General features: G+C 42.7%; 2 protein-coding genes and 2 long non-coding RNA genes across 8 annotated transcripts in view; 1 reads left to right on the plus strand and 3 right to left on the minus strand.

The window, feature by feature from the left end:
• Window positions 1-23,882, plus strand: part of LOC144984626 (uncharacterized) — a 160,625-nt gene that overhangs the window by 45,727 nt on the left and 91,016 nt on the right. The gene's annotated exons all lie outside the window — the stretch shown is intronic.
• Window positions 1,275-8,181, minus strand: LOC110016728 (uncharacterized). 3 transcript variants are annotated; one of them, XR_013648433.1, is made up of 5 exons: window positions 7,364-7,905; window positions 6,091-6,205; window positions 4,112-5,595; window positions 2,739-3,478; window positions 1,275-2,638 (listed from the first exon to the last, which is right to left on the minus strand). It is a non-coding gene; the product is annotated as an uncharacterized LOC110016728 (long non-coding RNA). The 3 variants fall into 3 exon arrangements; XR_013648434.1 differs by lacking the exon at window positions 1,275-2,638 and adding an exon at window positions 8,073-8,181 and having other exon boundaries at window positions 3,350-3,478; window positions 7,364-7,521; XR_002292065.3 differs by lacking the exons at window positions 1,275-2,638; window positions 6,091-6,205 and having other exon boundaries at window positions 3,350-3,478.
• Window positions 11,051-17,955, minus strand: LOC144984491 (uncharacterized). The gene is made up of 5 exons (XM_078933056.1): window positions 17,934-17,955; window positions 16,009-16,086; window positions 13,654-14,849; window positions 13,409-13,545; window positions 11,051-11,214 (listed from the first exon to the last, which is right to left on the minus strand). Exons 1-4 carry the CDS (start codon window positions 17,953-17,955, stop codon window positions 13,537-13,539), a joined length of 1,305 nt encoding a protein of 434 aa, XP_078789182.1. The 3' UTR covers window positions 11,051-11,214; window positions 13,409-13,536.
• crppa (CDP-L-ribitol pyrophosphorylase A) overlaps window positions 16,822-23,882 on the minus strand; it is a 48,159-nt gene continuing 41,098 nt past the window's right edge. Inside the window, exons 10-11 of one of the 3 annotated variants that reach the window (XR_910336.4) lie at window positions 18,914-19,068; window positions 16,822-18,817 (exon numbers count right to left, since the gene is read on the minus strand). Coding sequence is in view for 2 of the 3 variants with exons in the window: in XM_078933646.1 (XP_078789772.1) it covers window positions 19,134-19,262 (129 nt within the window). In the remaining variant the exon portion in view is untranslated. Of the gene's footprint in view, window positions 19,069-19,118; window positions 19,263-23,882 lie in introns of those variants that run through there. The other 2 variants (XM_004078409.5, XM_078933646.1) reach the window with 2 other exon arrangements.

The following is a 23,882-nucleotide window of genomic DNA, read 5'->3' on the forward strand; positions in this document are numbered from 1 at the left end:
TTTGGGTTTAAGTGTGGCTTTTTGACCAAATGTGTTTAGTTGTTTAGCCGTTTTACCGTGTTTCACCGTGTTTGGCTGAGCTATTTTGTCCTACTATGCTTACGTCTCTGCACCATGAGTGAGAGTAAAGTAGAGGATGATGAGTTTATTTAGCACCTCTACTACCCAAACCTGTCATGACAGTGATGGAATATTCTGTGATAAACTTTTGCACCCCGTGCATTTTTTTCCGTTCTTTTTATTGTTATAAAAAAGAGCATATCTGCCGGCTCAAACTTAGACATATGAAAGTTCAAGAAATATAAGTAATTAAGATGGAAAAAAGATTGATGAAGTAATGTGACATTTAGTTAGATAAATACGTAAATTTGAGTTGTATAAACAATTATTGAGTTTGAATAAATTTAACTAAATTATCTTTCAGCCGTGTTACTTTTTTGATGGACTTATAATTTCTATCCCCCGTCATTAAAATCTCAGACTCCGTCTCACTTCCGTCTCAAGTGTCGCGCTTTTTTTTTCTCCACGCGTTTCCATGGTGACTCCAGAAATCGGCGATCTATTGAGAATGTCTTTATGTACCGTGCGTTAACCCAGGGTTACCAAGTCGAGCGTAATTACGCCAACTCATATCCGGTCTTTTGGAACCGACATACCCAGAGTAAGCAAGTTCAGGCGGATTTCAGCCAGAGTTCAGGCTCAAAGTCAGGCTAGTTTAAATATGCTTCCTGGAATACCCCCCTGGTAAATCGCCTGTCCGTCCTGGGGGAGGATCCCTCCTTCATGTGGACACCCCTGAGGTTTCTTCGTTTTTTCCAGAATCCGTTTTTTTAGGAGTTTTTCTTTACCGCGAAGGGGGGTCTAAGGGCAGAGATGCCAGTATAGCTTAGTCAGTTTGTTAGTTCATTTTAGTATTTTACTATTGAACTCTTTGTATTCATGATCCTTTTGAGTTCATGTTTCACTTCGAAGCCCATCGAGACGACTGTTGTGATTTTGGGCTTTACAAATAAAATTAAATTGAATTCATTTGAATCAACGTCGTTCTGAGCTGGAATCTGGATCTAAACTGGACGGCTACGATGTTGCTGCCATTTTTGCTGCACCGCTAAGGTTGGGTTGGGGTGTGAGGGGCTGTAAACTAGAGGGAGAGAGTGTTATGGTGACAGGAAAGGGGGGGGCAGGTTCGCTCTGCTTTAACAGTCCTGCTTACCAGATGTGAACTTCTCTGCAGAAACAACGTCCTAGAAAACAACTGTTTTGACATTAAAAGATTAGCTTTTCTGTATTTTATTGCGTCCTGTTATTAAAATGTTTGAACAGTTAAACTCCACGTCGTTTTTGAGAAGCATCAGAAAGTTGCAATAAATGCAACAAACTCCTTTATTTCTGGATATTTGATCTCTTTTCTTCATGTCGTCTCTTTACAGCATAGAAGAGAAAACCTGCAGATCTAGAATCATACTTCTGCGTGATGCTTTCATGGCACGGTGAAGGTTCCTCAGATGTCCAACCTGCGGCAGGGTTCAAGGGTCACGCCTGAGCGTGGCGATCGTTTTACTGGTCAGCATCGGGGCGGTGGAAAGCGGATCCCGCCCCTCCCTCGTAAAAGCTGATGGCAGCAGAGTGAGTGTGAAATCCATGTGCGGCTCCCTGAGGTGCACGTGTGGGTGTTCGTGCAGGAAAACCCGACACCCACAAGGGGGGGGGTCCACGCATCGCTGCGAGCTGGAGGTGAGGCGCACGGCTTTAAAACCCCCCCATAACATCCACAACTCAAAGAGAGGCGCCTTTCTAAGGGCCCCCCACGCAGCCGTCAGCACCGCCGCCGAGCCCAGGAGACCCAAAGACGTCGGGACCAGAAGACCCCCCCCCCACACACACACACCAGGAGTCACAGCACCATCATAAAAGGCCTGATGACAGGAAACAAAGCTATTGGCTTTTTAAAAATGGAAACCAGTTCTGAATTGATCCAGTTCTTTTTAGCCCCCCCACCCCCATCTGTTTTGGGTCTGAGGATTTATTTCTGCGCTCGCACAGCAGGACGTAAATCATCCTCCTCTCTCCGGAGCCAGCGACGTGGCCGTCTGCAGCACAGAGTCCGGTTCTTTCCCGCCCGTCCGGAAGAATTAGGCCCGCAGACCTCACCACATCGTATTCTGCGGTGTGCAGTTTCTCCAAAGGGGGAACCGGTCCTGGCTCCACCACGGTCCCGGACCCTGCGGGCCCCACGGGCCTCTTTCCTTTACTCTCTAATTAGATTAGCCGGGTCCCCAATCTAGCAAACCCAGAGCTCCAATCTGGCAACACGGCTACCTTCTGCGGCAGAGCAATATCTGCTGTGTGGAGGAGGAAATGACCTAAATGTGGGTCGGTCTGGTATTCTGTTACACCCAACCGTGTGCTGACAAAACGGCTGGCGTGATGAAGACGTTAGAGAGCGGCAAACCAGAAGGATTTACAGCCGCGCTCGTGACCTGAAGGTTGCGGTTGAGCACCCATTTTGGGAGGGCCGCTAAAAGGCCATCCGGGTCGGTTCTGGAAACGGCGTGTCGATGAATTCCAGTAGAGCGAGGAAGAGTCCTTTGTTGTCTCGTCGTTTCAGAGTGGATCCCGCTGCAGACGTTTTCTGCATCTGTGTCAGACAAGAGCATTTTCAGAAGGCAGTTAAAAAATAAAAACAGCGACGCCAGATTCCAGGCCAAGGCTTAAACTTCGGAGCCTGAGAGTCTTACATGACGCTGTATATCTGTCAGCAGGAACGCCTCCGTCTCTGCCAGAATAAGGAAATATGAAAGAACACGCAGTGAGTGTGCGCATAAAAAAGTGAAAAAGCTGTCCAATCTGAAGGAGGACGGTCAAACGGAACATCGGTTCCCGCTGGGAAACACGTGTGCGGACAAGACGGATGCACTTAATTCCACAGACGGGACGTGACGGTACAAAGCTGAGGAGGGGGCCTGCGTTTGTACAGACAGGAAGTTGGGGAGCGCTGTGAATGATTGGGTCTCATGAATCATTTTGGTGAAAAGGTCCAGGAGTGTCCTCCAGCTGCTGAGTGGATCCGCCTCCGGGCGCCGCTGAAAGAGCGGCGAGCGGCGCAGAGCGCAACTTATGGAGCAAATCAAGACATCAGACCACAGAGATGGCAGGTCCGCGGTTGGGTTTGAGGTTTGTTTGAATCCGGGGGAGGAAGCGGATGTAGGAACTGGCGGGGGGACGGAGAGGCGCTTCCTGTCCCGCCTGAACGGTTTCAGGGCAGCCGTGAAGGAACGTGGAGGACCACTCTGAGGAAAGGGGTGTTCTGATGGACATTTGTAAAAACATCAGGATCAAAACAGCATTTCTGAGTATTTCTTTATTTGTTGTGAATCAGGAGCAGATGAAAAAAATGAAAAGGATCATATTTGGGACGCAAAACATCCGCTGGGCGGGGCCAAAACCTCCCCGCTCTGCTCCATTCTGATGCATCCACCTGCAGACAAATAGATTCATGCACGTCTTTGAATTCCGAAATTGTTGAAGATCTTTTTAGCACTGCTAATGTTAGCTTGGGGGGGGGGGGGCTGTAAGCTAGCAGGAAAGCATAAACAGATGATGGGAAATAGGAAAGAAAAATAGGAAAGAAATACTAACACCTATGAGATGGTTTGCAGTTAAACAACCACATCGACTACATCAGTCATATTCAACGTTTAAAGAAAACAAAAGTGATCATTGAGTCTGAATCCCTTAAAATCCAGGGCACTAGACTGTCCAGCAACATATCCATGGATTTTTAGTAGTTTGGGAGCAGGGGGGTGATTTGTCCTATAAGGACACAGGCTTTTGGATTTTGGCTAAAAATAGCGTAATCATAATTCAAACTTAAGCAAAATAGATCTAAATAGGATCAGAGTGGATCTTTAGAAGTCCAACTGGACTGAAATAACTTTATATCATAAACGGGTCATTTGACATCAGTTCAAACCGAACTTCAGGATTCTGCTCTTATTTTGAAAGTCTTCACCTCTAGAATTGTTGCTTCTGAGTTGAGAAGTTAAAAAAGTGGACATGTAATAAAATGGAAAACGTCTGGATTTGAAGGTGAACTTTAAATCCCTCTGACCTGCATTTGTCTTTACATCATCTGGAGGGGTTCATGGCTGACCGATCTGTGCTGTAGCCGTTCCTGTCCACCGACGCAATGAGATGCAGCTATGCAGCGCCGAAAGCTTTAAAGGGACAACAGGCTGATCAGACGTGGACTTAAGGTTCTGTCCTGCAGCAGCAAACCCCCTTCAGAGAGGACATGGACCGCTTTTCTGTTGCTTTATGCGGTTCTTTCAAAAACAGCCGTGAGGTTCGTCCTCTTTTACCCGATTGGCCTGGAGAGTTTCGGGGAAAAGTTCACAAACTTGACGACTGAAGACAAAAAAATGCAGACCTGCTTCAGTTAAAGTCATCCAAAAGGCCCAGAAACAACTGATGTTGTACTTAAAGCCGTGGTGATAACTTTGTCTCAACGGGTGGAGACGGGCTGGTAAAGATGGTCCACCCTGGACGGGACACACAGGTGAACCGTAAAGAGGGCCACAGGTCGTAGCGTACGATGAAGTAGGTGACACACAGGCGGGTCGTACAGGTTTTTCATGTTTTCCAACCCCTCCCAATCCTGCAGACTGAACAAGGAGCCCGTTAGTGCAGTTCACGTGATCCGTGCACGCTCCTCGCTGCAGCGCGACTGTTAGAAAGGAGGAAATCAACCAGAGTGTAGTTTGTGTCCAACAGGCACTTATGTACCGAGTCTCTCAGTCCAGAAGATATTTTTGATCAGATCGTCACATTAAATTCCACATGTTGACCCCCCTGAACAAAAATACTATTCTTTATTGCATTAGTTCTGACTGCTGTGTTACCTTAGTACACATTGTTTAACTTTAAACATAAAAAGTCCTTTACTAAGATCAACTAAATCCAAACATTTAAGTGCCCTTAATTTTGGAAACTTCATGATCCACTTCCCACATGAACGACAATGGGGCTTTTCATTCTCATGGCGTCCCTTAAGGAGGCCGTATGCGCAGCTGCAGACGCAACTGTTAAAATGCAGCCACTCCTCTCCCTCTACAGACCCAGACAACCTAAAAAAAATAAAAGAATTGTGCCTCAAACCCTTCACTTTATCCCGTCTTATAGAACCAGTGATGCAAACTGGGTCCACATGAGTTTTGGTGAAGCTCCAAACTAAATCTGCTCTGCAGCACAGAAACGTTGAAGAACAGAGCGCCACGAAAAAGGAGGTCAGCTAATGGAGAAGCTGTGCAGAGCAGAGCGGGGCGGGGCTTAACGTGATGAACGCGTTCTCCGTGTTCCCATGCTCATGTGGGCGCAGTCCGTTATGGACGGAGGGGCCGTCTGGCGGCGGGCCTGACTGAGCCGCCGCACATGGATGCTGGGAGGAGAAGCCCAACCCCGTCGGCGTTTTCATGGTCTGGTCCTGTCGGCGTGATGGAGATGCTGCCGGAGCGGGGGGGTGGGGGTGGGGGGGGGGTTAGTCCTCGGCCCAAACGCTCAGCTGCTTCCAACTAGCTCTGTTCTCCCCCAAAGACACTGAAGTACAAAGAAAGGTTTGGGGATTTAGGACATGTGATGTGAACCTCCATCGTCAGGAGGTTCAGTAGCAGCTTCAACGTCTTTGCTGTTTCACTTTTCATTATTTAACCATTAAATAGTTTATTCTCTCCTTACTTTGGTTTATTTTTTGCTCTTTTCTGGAGGTGATTTCTTTACAAACAGGATTCATTCTTTTCTTCCTTTTTCTCCTGAAGTCATTTCTCTTTGCTGGTTTTCTCATTTCTACGTTTTACTTCTGTCACTAATGGATTAAACGCTATAAAGCCTTCAGCTGCGGGACGTGGCCAGGCAGAGGGAAGACATCATGAAACCAGTCTGCCATAAACTATTCATTTCTCCATCATGATCACTTTTCAAATAGTTGGAACATGCGTGAATTAAAAAGGACGCCATCCATACCAGCCATAAAAACTGGTTCAACCATCAATAAGCGATCACTGTGTGTTTTGAACATAAAGACAGAAGACTGACCTAAAAACTTGCTCAGAGACGCGTAAAAACGAGTTATTGACACCGATGAGGCTGAAACATGGCAGCTGTAAACAGATCCTGGAGAGGAAGCGATGGCCGATCCAGGACTGCGATCCTGTTGGGCCGAAAGATCAAACTTTTTTTCTTCTTCTCTTTTATGTTAAAAACCAAAAGAGTGAAAGCTGTAGTTAGATTTTAACGGTGACAAACATTTGGAAAACAACCTGCGGATGGGAATTCTCCATCTCTGGCTTCTGAAACGTATTTTAAACGTGATTTAAGCTTTTGTTTAGATTTCACTTTTAACAACTTTTGTTGCATATTTAAAAATAGAAATCCTGATATGAAGTGGTCGCTTCTGGACCACCGCAGTCATTTACCATTTCTAACTGACCACACTAGATTTGGTTCCTGTTTTACGTCGGATAACCAACAACCCTCTGCATTTACCCGGACTTGGGACTGGCCTGTGCTCCTTGTGGTTGCATTACCTAACCAAACCTAATTTTGTTCACCTAAAGCAGTGGCGGTTCTACCCTGAATTACTCCCCGGGCGAGACCCTCCTCTATATATGTAATTGACTGCAACGAAAAACGTTAACGCTCAAACAAAAACGTATGGAGAAATGACAAGAAATCGAGTCTAGGTCTCAAAATCCTCGCACGACGTAAATATAATTCTCTATGAATTAATGCAGCCTCCTCGTCTATTGGGTCCTCCAAAAAAGGACAAGCCATTCTTGTCACTTGTCTCTGTGTGACAGAAATGTGGGCAATGAAGGTTAAAGCGAAAAATACCGCTTTAAAAAGGGGAGGGGACCGGCAGAAACTTTGAGTTTAGAGAATAAAACCTGCTCCCGACCAGGTTAGGTTCACAGCATAAGTAACCATGGACACTGACTCCGAGTATAAGTTACCTCTCTTTCAGAAACGGGTTTGACTTACTCTGTTTACTCTGGTTTAACAAACCTCCCATTCTGAAACGGAAAACCCAGGGTTTCCCTGATTTCAGGGTTAACGCACTCAGAGTTTACACTTAACCTCCTTTCTGAAACAGGTCCCTGATCTAGAAGACCTGCAGGAGGAAAAGTTAGTGCACCTTTCAGCTGAAAAGGCACTAAAACAATAAGTTTTAACCTCATAGTGACCCATCAAAACAAGGCAGAGCATTTACTGCTGCACTAAACCAAACATCCAATCAGTGGAAGCTCACCTGCAAGCTGTAAGAAAAGAAGATCAGCACAGCAGCCAAACCAAGAAATGAAGGACTTACAGGTTGAAGATCATCTTTAAGTAGTTATGAAGAGCTGAAGCCTCCATGGTCAGACATCTTTCAGGTTTCTGACTGAACGTAGTGCTATAAGAGAAACTTCTTTGTCCTGTTCTTTATGTGATTTAGGCCCACTTTCCTTTCCCTGGTCATGTGCCGCACTTTCAGCAAGGAATCCCGGGAAAGAAATCAGAATACAGTCACAATTAAGCTCTGCTTCAGCAAGAAAAATCCTAACTTCCTTCCCATCATAGGAATCTGTTTGTAACTATGGCCAACAAATGCTCTGTATTTGAAAAAAAGGAGAAAAAAAACTAAGAATATGCTTTAAAAAAACAGTAAAACTCACCCTACTGAAAGATTTGAATACAATTTAATTTTGTTTAGAATAATATTGAGGATAAATCTGTAACAATAAACGTAACTTACATTGCTACAACATGTCTAAATATACAGGTGTATTATTGGAATCATTAAGTAACGATTTAAAAAGAAAAAAATAAACTTCTATGGAAATGTTTTGAGCAAAAGTGACTATGTTTCCTCTACAGAAAAGGGCCTTCGGTCTAAACCTTCCTGTGTGTCTCGCTCAGGAACCTCCAACATCCGCACAGCAGGAGAGCAGATCCATAAAACATCACATCTTACTCCAAATTCTGGTTTAAAAGCAACATTTTCCCAAACAAACCTGGCAGAATGAAGAACCACTGACCTGAACATCCGCCGCTGGATCCCGGAGACCTGAGCCAAACCAACACACCGGCATTCAATCACATTTAGCAGCAGGTGCGTCGATCACGTGACCAGCCGCTCACGCGGGACCAATCCCTTTGAAGTCCAGATAGCCACGCCTTCATGCGGCATATAAAAAACAGCCAGAAAAGAACGTCCGTTTTTTTAATCCACTTGGCCTTTACACTTTAGTTTTTAATATGTTGTTTATGAATAAAATTTTAGAACATTTTTTAAAGGGAAAGTTCGGTGTTATGTTGAAAATGATCCCCCTACACACCCCAGACAATGGTTTAGATCAGCTATTTGATAATAAAAAAGATGTTTTTAAGAAGAGTTAGTTTAGTTTATTTCAAACACAAAACAAATGAAAAAGTCAACACACAGTGGTTTAAAAAAGACATAAAATAATACAGTGTGCTTGAAAAGGAGTGGCTTGAAGAGAAATCTCGTCTGCTCCCACCCCTTTTTACAAAACCTGATGATGCACGTATCTGATACGCTTATTGCTATTTTCAGATAGGTACAAAACATTCAAGGCACAATTCTGCATGGCAACTGTGCTAAAGTGACATTTTTTTGTTTAATTAATCGTTTCTGGCCTTATACAGTTCTATTAGTGACTTCTTGTAGGTTTCTTTGAATGCATGTAGACTTTTGGTTTGTTTTAAACCTTCATCCAATCCATTCCATAAATCTACACCACAGTTAGATGAACACATTTTCTTTTTTGTAGTGGGAATGCACTGTTTTTTGAAATTCAGTTGTTTTCTTAGATTGTAACTTTGAACGTTTGCTGTAAATTTATTGGAAGTAAGTTGTATCTTTCTTTGTACATGACAAGAGCTGTTTTCAGTTTCACTAGATCCCATATTTTCAATAAACCCGACTTTAAAAATAGAATATTTGTATGTGACCCATAATCCACTCCATGAACAATTCAAACAGCTTTTTTTTGTAAGATATATAAACACTGCAGGTTTGTTTTATAAGTATTTCCGCAAACGTCTACACTGTACTGTAAATATGTCAATATTTACAGTATTTTTATATTACAATATTTTGTCAATTTCCATGCGGGAACCTCCCAAATGGATAAATAAAGTTGTCTATCTATCTATATGGTAGTATTAAGGATGAATATAGTAGTAAACGTGCTCTGTGAGAGTATGGCGCGTTTTTTCCCAACATTGCTATCCTTTTAGCAATTTTAGCTCTGTCCCACTTTATTTGTGGTTTCCAGCTTATTTTATCGTCCAGAATTACTCCAAGGAACTTGATTTTAGACACTTTCAGACACAAATCCAGACTAATTTAAAGATGTGGTCATTTACTATTGAATAACACAGTTTGAATGACTTTTAAAGGGTGAATATGTGTCTATTTGTTCACAACGACCGCTTGAATAGTTAGTGTTTTAATTTTCTGGTATTAATTATCCAAATTCCCACTGTCAGTGAATGCATCAAGGCTGAAGCTCCCTGCCTCATCTTTCTCAATGTCCTTTATCTAAGCTCCGCCCCCACACACCAGAAAGGAGCCAAAAAGTTGAAGAAAAAAAAACGTATGAAGAGAAAATCTTTCACTTTTTCAAAGTCTGTTTTTGTTTTTCTTTATTTTGAATTTAAACACCAATTTTTCAGTTTTAAGTTTATGTTTTCACAACTTTTGGCTGCGATTCGCTTCTTCCTGATAAAGGAGTAGCCAATCACAAAAGAGTCTCGGCCTTTTCTGGTTTGATTGACAGACATAAATAAGTCCTTCTGAATACTAATAATGTGAAATAAAAAACAAATACTTTGGAAAATGCTTTGAAAATGGGGCTCTGCAAAAAAAAAAAAAAGACATAAAACCATAATAATAATGATCAACGTGATGATAAAAAGAATATTTAAAATGCTGTTATAAAACAATAAGCAGGTTTGAAATCAGAATTAAATTTATTTAGTAAAAATGTCAAATTTAAATTTTCTGTGCAGGTTTTTCTCATTTTTTTAAATCTTTTTTTTAAATATGTTTTGAGATATTTCCTGGTTGATTGTCTGATTGTAAAATGTCGTATTTATTTATGATCTTAAGAAAAATGTAAATAAAAGGTGTTTTTTGATGTCAAATACGCTTTCTAGTTTCCCTCATAAACTACTTTAAAATGATTTGATAATACCAACAAGGTTTTCATTCAATGTTTTTACACCAATAAAGTTTGTTGCTTGTGGGTAGAAATACATTTCTGAGTTTAACACACAGGATCAGCGTCAAAACTGGGATGTCATGAGCAGCTCAGGCCTTTTGACACGCAGGAAATGCTATAACGTATTCCTGTTTCTCCTTTTTCTTTATTGTACTATCTTCTGGCATTTTTTGTTTTTGCCACTTCTACAATTATTCAGCTATTTTAACCATTCAACTATTCAAATTCAGTTTTTCCAGCTCTGACTGTTGGTCCTTCAAATCCTTGAACTTTTCAAGATATTCCATGCAGGATTATCTCCAACCATCTGGTTGGTGGTGAGCTGTGGGGCCCAACTTTGCAGGTTTGAAACCCGCTGCTTGCAGCTCCGGCTGCTGCGGAGCTGCATGGCGTGGACCGCCCTGCCGCTCTTCCTTTGACTGAGAGAGGAGTCTTCCTCTCATCAGCTGCTGCCTTTAAAATGCTGCTCTTGCTGCAAACAGTTGTGACAAAAGTCAAAGTGGCTCCAAAATATTTAGGAAATGAGAAATTTGTCAGGAACTGAGACAAAAACAGAGAATCTGACATTCCAGATGTGAGATTGTCTCATTTAATTTTTTAAAATATACAATTTTTAAATGAATCCAAGTTAAGTTCTTGTTAATTTGCATTTTTGTGTGCGAGTTTTAGTAATAGCTTTAAATAACACTGCAGAATTTAAAGAAATTACATTAAATCTTGCTGATTGACTCAGGAGCTAACCTACAGCTGTGGTTCCCCACCGGACCGCCGTGGGCCCCGGGGCCGGACCGCCGTGGGCCCCGGGGCCGGACCGCCGTGGGCCCCGGGGCCGGACCGCCGTGGGCCCCGGGGCCGGTCCTCCCGAACGGCCTCAGCAGACGAAGCAGTCAGCGAGGCATGCGAGCGTCCCGCCGGCAGAATCTCTGAAGGCCTGTGGAGCAGATCAGACGTGGAGAAATCTGGAAATCGTTTGGCCTCCAGGAGCAGAACGAGGGACCAAACAGATGAAGAAAATCAAATCCTGACGTTAAAGATCTGCTGGATTCTGCTGTTGAGGTCACTTAACATCAGAAAGTCTCCAACTTGTTGGTTCCTGTCGTCAGTTTCTCGTGTTCAGCATCTCAGAGCAAAAGCGTTTAATATTTGAGAAAAGTTTGAATGTAAAGAAATAAAATGATACCTGACATATTTCATGTTTAAGGTTTTCAAACATGATTTAAGTGAAATGTCACTTTCTTCTGTGAAGTAATTATATGCAGAGTTAAAAAGTTAATTATTCAACAAAAGAAAACAGTGAAAAAACAAAAAACCCACAGTAGCTTATTTCTGGATTCCCTTTGAGAACTTTTCAAAATAAGACATATTTATTGTTATTTATTCTGGTTTTAACCTTTTTAAAATTCCTATTGACTGTAGATTGTGTTTTTTAATGACCAAAGCCATTTTTATTTAGCTATAAATAAATTTGTTGTAACTTCTTGTTTTTATTGACTTGATGAGGCACTTTTTATCTCTTTTGTCATAAATTATTTTGTGGTAAATTCTCGTTTTTAATAAAAGAATGATGCACTGACCGAAAATTAATTTTTAAATAAAGGATCTCTCCATAAAACTGTTTTTTAATTATTCGTGCTAATATGCCTTTAAAGTGGAAGACAAGAAATCTGAAATAAAAGGTTGTATTCAAATTAAAATATTAGGCAGCTTTTTTATTTAAAAAAAAACTCCTGAAGTGAACTAATTTATAGTAAGTTTATGTTTCCTTCAGAGTTTCTTTTATTTTAATGAGAACATCAAAAAGCGCTGTGGGCTTTTATTTTGTATTTTTTGCAGGAATGTTTTCTTGTTTTGTTGATGTGGTGAATGATTCTCAGTGTTTTCTGATGCCTGTTTTTCCAGCTTAAATAATTAAAGCAATTAATGCAAAGAGTCATAAATCACTGCGGTCTAAAGACTTTAATGTAAAGTGACTCAGCTGTGTCTTAATACTGAAAAAATAAAAAGTTTCTTTGACTGTTTTTAGTTCTGGACCCTTTAATTTGTTTTGTGATCTAAGTTTCTTCACAGAAAGTCAGAGTTAAATTAATTAAAAGAGTTTTTGAGGTCAAACCCACAAACTGGACTCGTTTCTTCCAGTCGGCTCACTCTCTAAAAAGTTTAAATCCACGTCTTTCAGTTTTATTTGCTCTAAAAAGTCATTTTTTCTTCACTATTTCTTAATGTGAAGGTTTTAAAAATCTAACATGATGTCAGTGAAGGTCTCATTCATCTTGAAGTTGTCAGCAGCGAAACATTTCATTGAAGTTACTGTGACTCAACTTCATATTTCATTTTATTGATATTTCTACAAACTTCTGTTTTATTAAACTAAATTTTCTAGTGTTTGAGCAGGACTGTGAACGCCTCGTGGCATTTTCACAAGGTGCTGCTTTCACAGAGTCAGTGAACGCCTCATGAGTGATTATTGATGGGAAAATGTCCTTTTGTCTTCGCTGCAGCTGCTTATCTGAACCCACTGCTATTCTTTCCATGTCTAACAGTTTAATAACAGTTTCTGATGTCAGAATAAATGGCAACAGAAATGCGATTATGATAATTGGTTGTAAACTAGTGTGATTAAGAATAATGGAAACTTAGGCTGATAAATATGTTCAGACAGACTATTTTCTGCCAGACTTCATTTTCACTTTTATTACTTTTATTTGATTCAGAAATCCTTTATATTTATTTTTTTTTATTCCTAATCCATCATAAAAATTAATCTGATTTCTCGTTTAAATCGGATTCTGGTGAATAAATACACAAAAATCTGGAAAACAAGAAGCCAGAAAGCTCCCAGCCTGCAGCGCCCCCTACTGGTAATGTGCCACATCGCGCTAATGTTCATTGAAGGACGGGAGATCAAGATGCAGTTTTTTTAAATGGAATAAACATTTTGTTGGATTTAAAATAAAATAAAATCTTAGATTACACGTTTAGTGAGTTTTTTTTTAACTTGTAACAGTTATTGTAATGCTTCATCTTTCATCCTGGTTGCTCCTGTTGACAGACAGTGTTTGCTTGTTGTCAGTCTGATGGCTTTTTGGTACATTTTCCTTCTTACCGTCTGCCGCCAGGAAACAAACCTGAACATGCAGACAGACGGTCAGGTGTCAGCCTGAAGGTCCCTCTGCTTTTCTGATTCTTCTCGTTATCAAATGCTTCTTGAAGGACATCTTAACATCTTCAGTGGTGAGGCTGGTCCTGCTTCAGTTCAGGTGTCCTGCAGATGGCGCTGCTGTCCACAGATGTTGAAGAGACAAAAATGGAAATCTCCGAGCTTCTTTGCAGAACCTGCTGGGTTTTTTCGGCTGTGTTGGTCTGTCCTCACCTCATAAGCTGTTGGGATGAAGCTGCTGTTGGGATGAAGATGCTGGGATGAAACTGTTGGGATGAAGCTGCTGTTGGGATGAAGCTGCTGCTGGGATGAAGCTGTTGGGATGAAGCTGTTGCTGGGATGAAGCTGCTGCTGGGATGAAGCTTTGGGATGAAGCTGTTGGGATGAAGCTGCTGTTGGGATGAAGCTGTTGGGATGAAACTGTTGGGATGAAGCTGCTGTTGGGATGAAGCTGTTGGGATGAAGCTGCTGCTGGGATGAAGCTGCTGGGATGAAGCTGTTGGGATGAAGCTGCTGTTGGGATGAAGCTGTTGGGATGAAACTGTTGGGATGAAACTGTTGGGATGAAGCTGCTGTTGGGATGACGCTGCTGTTGGGATGAAGCTGCTGCTGGGATGAAGCTGTTGGGATGAAGCTGCTGTTGGGATGACGCTGCTGTTGGGATGAAGCTGCTGCTGGGATGAAGCTGCTGGGATGAAGCTGTTGGGATGAAGCTGCTGTTGGGATGAAGCTGCTGTTGGGATGAAGCTGCTGTTGGGATGAAGCTGCTGCTGGGATGAAGCTGTTGGGATGAAACTGTTGGGATGAAACTGTTGGGATGAAGCTGCTGTTGGGATGACGCTGCTGTTGGGATGAAGCTGTTGGGATGAAGCTGTTGGGATGAAGCTGCTGCTGGGATGAAGCTGCTGTTGGGATGAAGCTGTTGGGATGAAGCTGCTGCTGGGATGAAGCTGTTGGGATGAAGCTGCTGGGATGAAGCTGCTGTTGGGATGAAGCTGCTGTTGGGATGAAGCTGTTGGGATGAAGCTGCTGGGATGAAGCTGCTGTTGGGATGAAGCTGTTGGGATGAAGCTGTTGGGATGAAACTGTTGGGATGAAGCTGTTGGGATGAAGCTGCTGCTGGGATGAAGCTGTTGGGATGAAGCTGCTGGGATGAAGCTGCTGGGATGAAGCTGCTGTTGGGATGAAGCTGCTGTTGGGATGAAGCTGTTGGGATGAAGCTGCTGTTGGGATGAAGCTGTTGGGATGAAGCTGTTGGGATGAAGCTGCTGCTGGGATGAAGCTGTTGGGATGAAGCTGCTGTTGGGATGAAGCTGCTGCTGGGATGAAGCTGCTGCTGGGATGAAGCTGTTGGGATGAAGCTGCTGCTGGGATGAAGCTGCTGTTGGGATGAAGCTGCTGGGATGAAGCTGTTGGGATGAAGCTGCTGCTGGGATGAAGCTGCTGTTGGGATGAAGCTGCTGGGATGAAGCTGCTGGGATGAAGCTGCTGTTGGGATGAAGCTGTTGGGATGAAGCTGCTGCTGGGATGAAGCTGTTGGGATGAAGCTGCTGTTGGGATGAAGCTGCTGGGATGAAGCTGCTGCTGGGATGAAGCTGCTGCTGGGATGAAGCTGTTGGGATGAAGCTGCTGCTGGGATGAAGCTGCTGTTGGGATGAAGCTGCTGGGATGAAGCTGTTGGGATGAAGCTGCTGCTGGGATGAAGCTGCTGTTGGGATGAAGCTGCTGGGATGAAGCTGCTGGGATGAAGCTGCTGCTGGGATGAAGCTGCTGGGATGAAGCTGCTGGGATGAAGCTGCTGGGATGAAGCTGTTGGGATGAAGCTGCTGTTGGGATGAAGCTGTTGGGATGAAGCTGCTGCTGGGATGAAGCTGCTGGGATGAAGCTGTTGGGATGAAGCTGCTGTTGGGATGAAGCTGTTGGGATGAAGCTGTTGGGATGAAGCTGCTGCTGGGATGAAGCTGCTGGGATGAAGCTGTTGGGATGAAGCTGTTGGGATGAAGCTGCTGCTGGGATGAAGCTGCTGCTGGGATGAAGCTGTTGGGATGAAGCTGCTGTTGGGATGAAGCTGTTGGGATGAAGCTGCTGCTGGGATGAAGCTGCTGGGATGAAGCTGCTGGGATGAAGCTGCTGGGATGAAGCTGTTGGGATGAAGCTGCTGTTGGGATGAAGCTGTTGGGATGAAGCTGCTGCTGGGATGAAGCTGCTGGGATGAAGCTGTTGGGATGAAGCTGCTGCTGGGATGAAGCTGCTGGGATGAAGCTGTTGGGATGAAGCTGCTGTTGGGATGAAGCTGCTGGGATGAAGCTGTTGGGATGAAGCTGCTGCTGGGATGAAGCTGCTGTTGGGATGAAGCTGCTGGGATGAAGCTGCTGGGATGAAGCTGCTGCTGGGATGAAGCTGCTGGGATGAAGCTGCTGGGATGAAGCTGCTGTTGGGATGAAGCTGTTGGGATAAAGCTTCAGATTCCAGGTGTCCCGTCAGTCTGTGAAAGTTTCACAGTTACAGCAGAGTCTGTGTCGAGTCGTAAAGCCGGACCTGAAGCAGCAGACCTGGTTCTGGTCTCACTCTCAGCAGTGCAGGTGGCGGCGCCGTTGACGGCTGGGCTCTGGTTTTCGTCTAGGGCAGCGGGCGGCTTTGAAGCATCTGCCAGCACCAATAACCCCGGAGTTACAGAAGAAGCACAGAGCGAGGACGCCACAGGACGCCACAGGACGCCACAGGACGCCGTTCCTGGAAGAAACTTTCTACCATCGGGTTGAAAAGATATTAGGTTACTCTGAACCGTCCAATCAGAACCTTTTTCAGACCTTCTAATAGAACAGAACCAACAGAAACAACTTATACTTTGGTTTTGATGGAATAAACTGTTTTCAAGTTGTATTTTTATGATTTTTTATTGTGTATTTTATTTATTTTATTTTATAAACATTGCAGAAATCTAAAGGCCACTTTAAATGTCAGTGGATCAGTGATAACAAAATAGATTTGTCTGTCCATCCGTTCGTTCGTCCGATTTAGTATTCCTTTATTTATTGTTTTTATAAATAAGTAAATAAATATAATTGAATTTTAAATATTTATTAAATCTTTAATTATAGCTTATAAAATACTATAGTTATATTTGACTTATTTTGTATATTTTCATTTTTGTTGATTTCTCAAATAGAACTTTGTTTAAAACTTCTGTAACGTTAGAGAAAAACTACTGATCCAGACTGAAGTTTTTGTATTTGATCTGCAGATAATCTGTGATTTGTTGTGTTTTATACTTTATAAATAACCTTACAGTGAAATATTTTTACCATACATTGATGTGAAATGTCATAATACACTACAAATGGAGAAAATTTAAATACATAAAAAACAAAAACATCTGAATTTATATTTATATTTATTAGTTAGCAGATGATGCACAGATACAGAACACATGGACAGCAGAGGCCCCTCCCCCAAAGCTTTGAATGGTTTAGCACCAAAAGACACGATTGACCTCCTGACCCAGAATGTACCAACCAGAACTCTCTGCTGATCTGGACCCGGTCAGTTGTGGGTTCCTAGAGTCCAAACATGGAGAAGCTGCATTCAGCTGCTGTGCCCCACAGGGTCTGTGGTTGGAATCTTTGTCTTTAGAATAAACTGAAAGCACCACAGAATGCAGTTGTTGTTTAGAGGCAACATTTTTCTAAAAAAAATTCCAAATAAGTAAAATAATGATGACAAACCAAAGCCATAAATGACAGAAAACATGTTTGACTTTCTTGCATGTTTAAGTAAATCAGCAGGATCTTTTTTTTAACATAGGGGCTTCTTTTATTTTGAAAGTCACTTTTATGTTTTCTTGTATAAAGTAAAATAAAATTCCATTATAATTGAATCAATGTCAATATTTTAAAGCTATATTTAAGGCCTCAAAAACATTCAAAAAGTGATTTTTCTAAAAGGTAAAAAATAAAACATTTTGTTTGACAGATTTAGTCCAGTAGGTGTCACTATAATCAAAAATATGAGCTAAGGGAGCCTTTTTCACTCAATTGTCCTGCATCTACTTTTTATTCCTTCAGGTTTAAGCTTTTCTTTGTTCCATCTTTGCCCTGCTGAACTGGAGGCGACAGCTCCAGGTAACCGTATCACCTGTGGCGCTCACGCCCGGATCAGGGGAAGAACACGAGGACGGAGCTCCTCTGGCCTCCGGCGGTCTTCCCCGCTTCTCTCAGAAGCTGAATCCCTGCAGAAAACATTGAAAAAAAAACTGGAACAGCAGGAGATGTTCGCGGACCTTTGGCTTCTCATCTCAGGAATGTTCCAGAACCATCCGAAGGAGACTCCAGATCCCAACGACGGAGAGCAAACGAGAGACGTCTCTGTGAGGTGGGTTTCTCCTGTAAAAGCTGCAGCTTTCTGATCTCAGTTCTCCTTCTGTCCGTGTGAAAGAACAAACATCTGTTCGTTTAGATCATTAGAACAGAACCATCATTGATCACAAGGCTCACAATGGGAGCACCAGAAAGTCATCATCGTTTGAGCACCTGCAGCTTCTGAAGAAGGGCTGACATTTCAAACGCTGCTATCTCCGAAGCAGTTCTGTCCTGGAGCTTTCCTTCCCACGTTCTCTGAGCTGTCGCTCAGCTGATTCTGTAGACCCAACGTCCTGCATTTGATGTTTTTGTAAACGCTATGACGCAATCTCTTCAAGCCCCGCTCCAATCATCTTTTGATCTATTTTTAAAACATTCCCAGTGGTATTTTAATTATATTTATGCCGTTTTTAGCCAAAATCTAAAAACCTGTCGTTTTCTAGGCTGCTGGTGAAGAGCAACCCCGCCCCTCTTCCCCTCCCCGTTGCTGAGCGCTCAGAGCAGGGAGTTTGTACCACGTCACAAATATAATCTTTTTTTTCAACAGCGTTTTTTGTCTGCTCCTGATTCACACTGATTTGGTGAAAAACATTTTTGATCTTAGTGTCCTCCATCATGAGGAAAATGCTAAAAGAACGTTAAAAACACAAAAAAACACCATTTTCATGGGAGCGGCTATTAAAAGACAAACTTTTTCTTAACCTTCTTTCCACAGATGCTGTAAAAAATTTGCAGAAACATTGTCTGTCCAGCAGAACACAGACATTAATCCAGATGATGAAAAATAGTTTCCTTTATTCTTTTTTAACCCGCCAGAGATTCATCTCTAGAAACTGTTTCTTGGTTCCGTCTCAGGGCTGATCTCCTGTTCCTGTTTGCAGATGAAAGCAGCTGACCGCAGAGCCAACGAGCGATATCATCAAGGCGCATCTTCCAATGGAATCGACCCCATCAGGTTGGGGGAGGGAACATCTAACCTGCTGTATGTTGACTAAGATTTCAACTAAGATTTCTTTGTCCTTTAAAAAAGGTTTAAGAAGCAAGAGGAAGTGTGAATGTGATACTTCTTCAAAACACCTTTATTTGGAAATTCTCCTGGTTTATGTTGAGTCCACCTTTGCAAAGTTGGAGGAAGCCGCCATAAAAGGTCTCCTCAGTCTGAGCTTCACGCCTGCAGAAGTTGTCCCACCAGAGCGGGGCTCCTCTCCCGGATCAGCGTCCTGGTGATCTCGGCCGCTCTGGTCACGGACCTCTGCCAACGCTCAGAGTCCTGAAGGACAGAAGCTGCATCAGAAAACAGCAGCTGATCTGATCTTCTAGTATTAGTACTTTATATTATATATATAATTTGGTTAATTTCTTACAAGAAACCCGAGTATTTGAACCCTTTAACACCGGCGCTCCCTGACATGTTGTTTGACCATCAGCTGATTCTATCGTGGAGAAAATCTGCTTCAGAATTCCCTGGAAATATGTCAATGGCGTAAATGGTTGAAGTGTTACGGTAGTGGAAAAAATGTAAACACTGGAGCTCACGCTCCACCGATAAAGGGCAAAGGTCACTCCAGTCTTCCAGTTGACCTCAAACTCAGGACTGTATGGGAAAGCAACGACTTTGAATGGATGGATGGTGTTGAAGGAAGCAAAAGTCCAGTGACTCAGAAATCCTGAAGGTCTACGGCCCTATCAGAACCAGCGGAGGGAGAATGGTGCGACTCTGGAGAAAAACTCAGAAAGTAAAGGTCAGAGCAGTAAATTCTGCCTTACTAATTAAGTCAACAAAAGGAAATTAAAAAGGAAAATTTACTTGAAGCTTTACCCAGCATGCTCTTTGTCTGTCACAGAGCTTGGATAGTTTGCAGAACGTTAGGAAGAATTGAGAAGAAGCATCTGTGAGCAGTCAACACAATGATGCGGAAAGCATCAGTCTCAGGCTCAATATGAGCTTTTAATCTGAAAGTTTGTCTGATCAAAGCATTCCTCCAGTTGTTATCTTTAGAGAAAGAGACATTTTACACGATGAATGTGATGAATGCGCTGATCAGGCGACTCACAAACCACCCAAGTGCTGCAACGACCAGGACCTGGGAGAGTCACCAAGGCTGGGAGTGTGTGATAAAGACGAGCACAGCTATGCCCTCCATCATAAGAGCTTTGTCTGGAGACTCGAGGAGAAAAAACATGGAACCCAAATGATAGGAAAGCAAATTAAGATCACCAAGGAGGATGAAAGGTTTAAGCTTGTCGAAGCTCCAGTACTAAATTATTTGCACTCCACTGATCTGGCTTTTGGAAATATGAATCCTGCTTCGTAAAACAGCGTGTTCAATCAAGCGGATGCTTGCAGAGCGGAACGCCAGAAGGACTTGAGCTCTTCGTCGACTCGTTCCTCAGCTCAAGGCAACCACAGCTGCCGCTCAGGCTTCAGCTGTGGTTAAGAAACAATGTCCAGACCAGGATGGAATTTCTGAAAAGCAACAAACTCCGAGTCCCATGAGGCCGTTCCACGTGGAATGGCTGTAGAGAAGCATCATACGGCGGATGGTCAATCAGAGAAGACGGAGCAGCTACTAACATCAGGCGGTTTGGTAAATGGCGTAAACGTTTAGGGCGCTTTTCTACCTTGTTTGTGACCCGAAGTGTTTTATGGTCTCAGTCCCATTCAGTCACACACACACATTCACACTGATGCTACCTTACAAGGCACCAACCTGTAACCACCAGGAGCCACATAAGGTTTAGTGCCTTGCTCAAGAACACTTTGACATATGGCCAGGCACGGCGGGAACTGAACAGGTGACCTGTCAGACGTTGACAGCTCTGCCTCTGCACCACGACCGCCTTGATGTTGTCCCAACCACGTGAAAACGCAGCTCTGTACCTCGTTTGACCTCTTGCTGGCTCAACCCGTCCCTCCTATTTCCCGTTACCAGCAGGCCCGAGAGAGGATACTACAGTTTCTCCCACAAACAGTAGGTGGCAGTAAGGCTTTTTCATTGGTTTACCAACAAATGCACGGAGTAAAGTTCTGTATGGTCCCAGAACTCATTCAACTGTGCTGTGGTCCAACTCCACAGGTCTACCAAAACTCAGCCCCTTTAACCCGTTAACATCAGACCTTTACCTCCAGTGTTGGCGAACCTTGAATGACCATAACTCTTCAATCCTTTTACATGGTTAACGCAAATCTAACAAGTTCTGAAGCCGAGGAACGCAGCTTAGCGCTGATACGCAACACTTAACAGCTGATTCTGACACAGAGAAAAGCGGTCTTCTGCTAATACAGTAAATTACTTAAAAAAAATGTGTTCCAATCCATTTATAGAGTAAACGGTCCAGGAGTTGGACGGAGACTGGAGGGGTGTGAAGGGAGCCTTGTTTTCCAGGCAGAACATTTGTTTCTGCTGAAACCAAAACTACCAGAGAGAAGTGATCAAATAAAGGCCGGTGGTCAGGAACAGATGAGCCTTTCTAGGAGTGCTCTTTGGTTTGAAACTGTGCAACTGCTTTGTGCTCCACAGAAGAGTCTTTAAGGCAAATAGGTTTCAGCTTGCAGCGAAATGCAGCGAGCAGCTTCTCATTGCTTACAGTAGAAACTCATCATCATCATCATCATCAAGGACAAACTAAAGAAAACAAAAAGATCCGGATCAAAGATTTCAAAAGTGTGGTGAGATCTAATCACAGAAAATCTACCGTAAAACTCACTGCGATGTTTCATTGTGCGTGTAACAGCATTCACATGCAAAGAATGAAGAACCGCCAGACATCCGCACATGTGGAGACTTTAGGAAAACTGATTGTAAACAGACGAGGAACATCAAGTAGTGAGTCTGAGAGACACAAATGTGGATTATTGAATGAAGGAACCATATTGAAATGTTGGCGCTTTGATGTTACATGATACCATGGCGCTCATGGAGCACAGAGGGGAGTGGGCTTGGAAAAGCTGGAGTATGGAGAATTGATGCATGAAGAAAGCAACATTAAAAGTCCTGGTCCCAACGGGTGGATAGAGGCTGTCTGTAAGTGAAAAATGGTGAAACCTGTACGGGTCACTAGAGTGTGGCGTAAGGACGCGATATGACAGCCGTATGCCATAGGTGAGTGTGACTTTCATTAGCCTTCCGAACACTTTACGATACACTGACCACACACATGGCAATGGTACCGGTACGGGTCAACTCCAATACGGGTCAACTTCAGTACGGGTACACTACACGGGTCAACCCCAGTTCGTGTGTATGGTGTAAAAAAGGAACCCAGTTTTTTTATTTATTTTTTTTACTTGTATGGACTCGAAATGTCATTATGAATTTGTTTTGGTGAATTCCACAGTCTATACTAATGTCAACATGAACAGACTTTGAGAACTGTTCTGCGGTTATTTCGTTTCGTCAGTGAGGCACTGCCATGAAATGTTAGCCTAAATTTAGAAATTTTTTAAACCACTTGCAAAGATTTGATCTTAAATGTTTACTCAAACCATCTCTAGCTACTCTAAAGTTTCCATCAACCTGAAACTGAAAAAAATGTCAATTTCTCAAATGAGATCTACCAAGCTAATTATGATCTAATTTAGGGAAAACAGGAACCTCACATTTAGATCAGGAAGAAATCTTTAGCAATAGAACTGTCAATCAATTCAATGGACATTTGATCCCGAGCTGAACTCAGAATGTGTGCAACAATCTTGTTAGAGTGAATCCAACAGCTATCATAGCTATTCAACAGGATATGACAAGTGGGAGGAAATTCTAAAACTAGCAACAACTTTTATTTGGGATTTAGTTGTGTTGGTGAAGTAAAGTAATGACCCAGCGTGAGGCATTATGGGAAATAAAGTTTGGTTTTGTGTTGTCGTTGGTTGCACATGGTTACTTCCACAGCACTGTTATTTTAGTGTTGGTGTGATTGTTGAATGGAAACAAGCCCTTTTCACTGCCTCCTGAACAACCGGTGGTCATGTGACTTACGGGACACAATTCTGCCTCCTATTGTGATAGTTGCTAGCATCCTGCTAGCTAGCATAGTTGTTGTTCTGCTCCATCCATACCTTCACGTTTGTCTAGCCATGGTAGCCGCTACAGTGAGTAAAATGCAAACCTAGAACAGAATTTAACGTCTCTTGTTGTTTAATTTTTACTTTTTTTAATTTATTTGTGCTGTTGTCAGTCCCTCACATATTAATTTGATATATTCTACATTCTATCTCTACAAAAATGCCTTGAGTTTTAATTTGAGGAACATGTCCCGACAGTGACTGTTCTAAACGTTTGTTGGGGTGCCTAAAAAACCCAGAATGCACCAGTTCTTCATTCTAAATATTTTTTCTTCATGCTGTTACTTCCACACAACAGATCCAGGATTTGTTCCCTTAAAACTGTGGCTCAACCGATCGATCAGAGACTGAAGGCTCCAGAGGGTCTCAGGACGTCACATAATCTGACCAATCTAACCCCCCCACTCCATTAATCCACCCTGCAGGTAAAATAACTCAGCCGCACTGCAGAAAACAAATGTGTAAGGAAAAGTGCTTACAGGAATAATACCTTAAAATAAAAACAGATCATTATAGCTGAGCTAATGTGGCTTCATTGGTTTTTTGGAAAAATCTTCACATTTTCCAACAGAGGAGATCATTTAGCTTTTTGTCTCCTTTCCTTTTAGTTTCCATTTCTCCAATAATTACTTTTTCCTAATTCTTACCTAAGATATTTTCCGAATCGTCAGGTGACAGTTTCCATTTTTGGAAGACAAAGTGACATAGGCAACAGTCTGAACCCTCTGTGTTTCTGCTGTATCCATTAATGCTTTATGGATGCCACTTCTCTTTGGCCTCATGAAAAGGAGAAGATACAATCAGAAGAAAAAGACTAAAACGTTCCTTAAATATATGAACAAGTGCTTTGATTAAAAGCAAAATGCTCCCAATCGCTCCCACATGTCGACATTCGTAAACTCTTGTCTTCTTAGTTTATAAAAAGCACAGAATGGGACTTGAACCATTAGCTTCTATTTCTGATCCCTGTTTAAAGGGGGAGAGGCTGTGGGGGGGGTCGAGAGGGGGCGGCGACCACACAA

The sequence above is a fragment of the Oryzias latipes genome, chromosome 16, assembly GCF_053564925.1.
Source record: "Oryzias latipes strain Hd-rR chromosome 16, Olatipes_Hd-rR_3.1".
Taxonomy (NCBI): Eukaryota; Metazoa; Chordata; class Actinopteri; order Beloniformes; family Adrianichthyidae; genus Oryzias; species Oryzias latipes.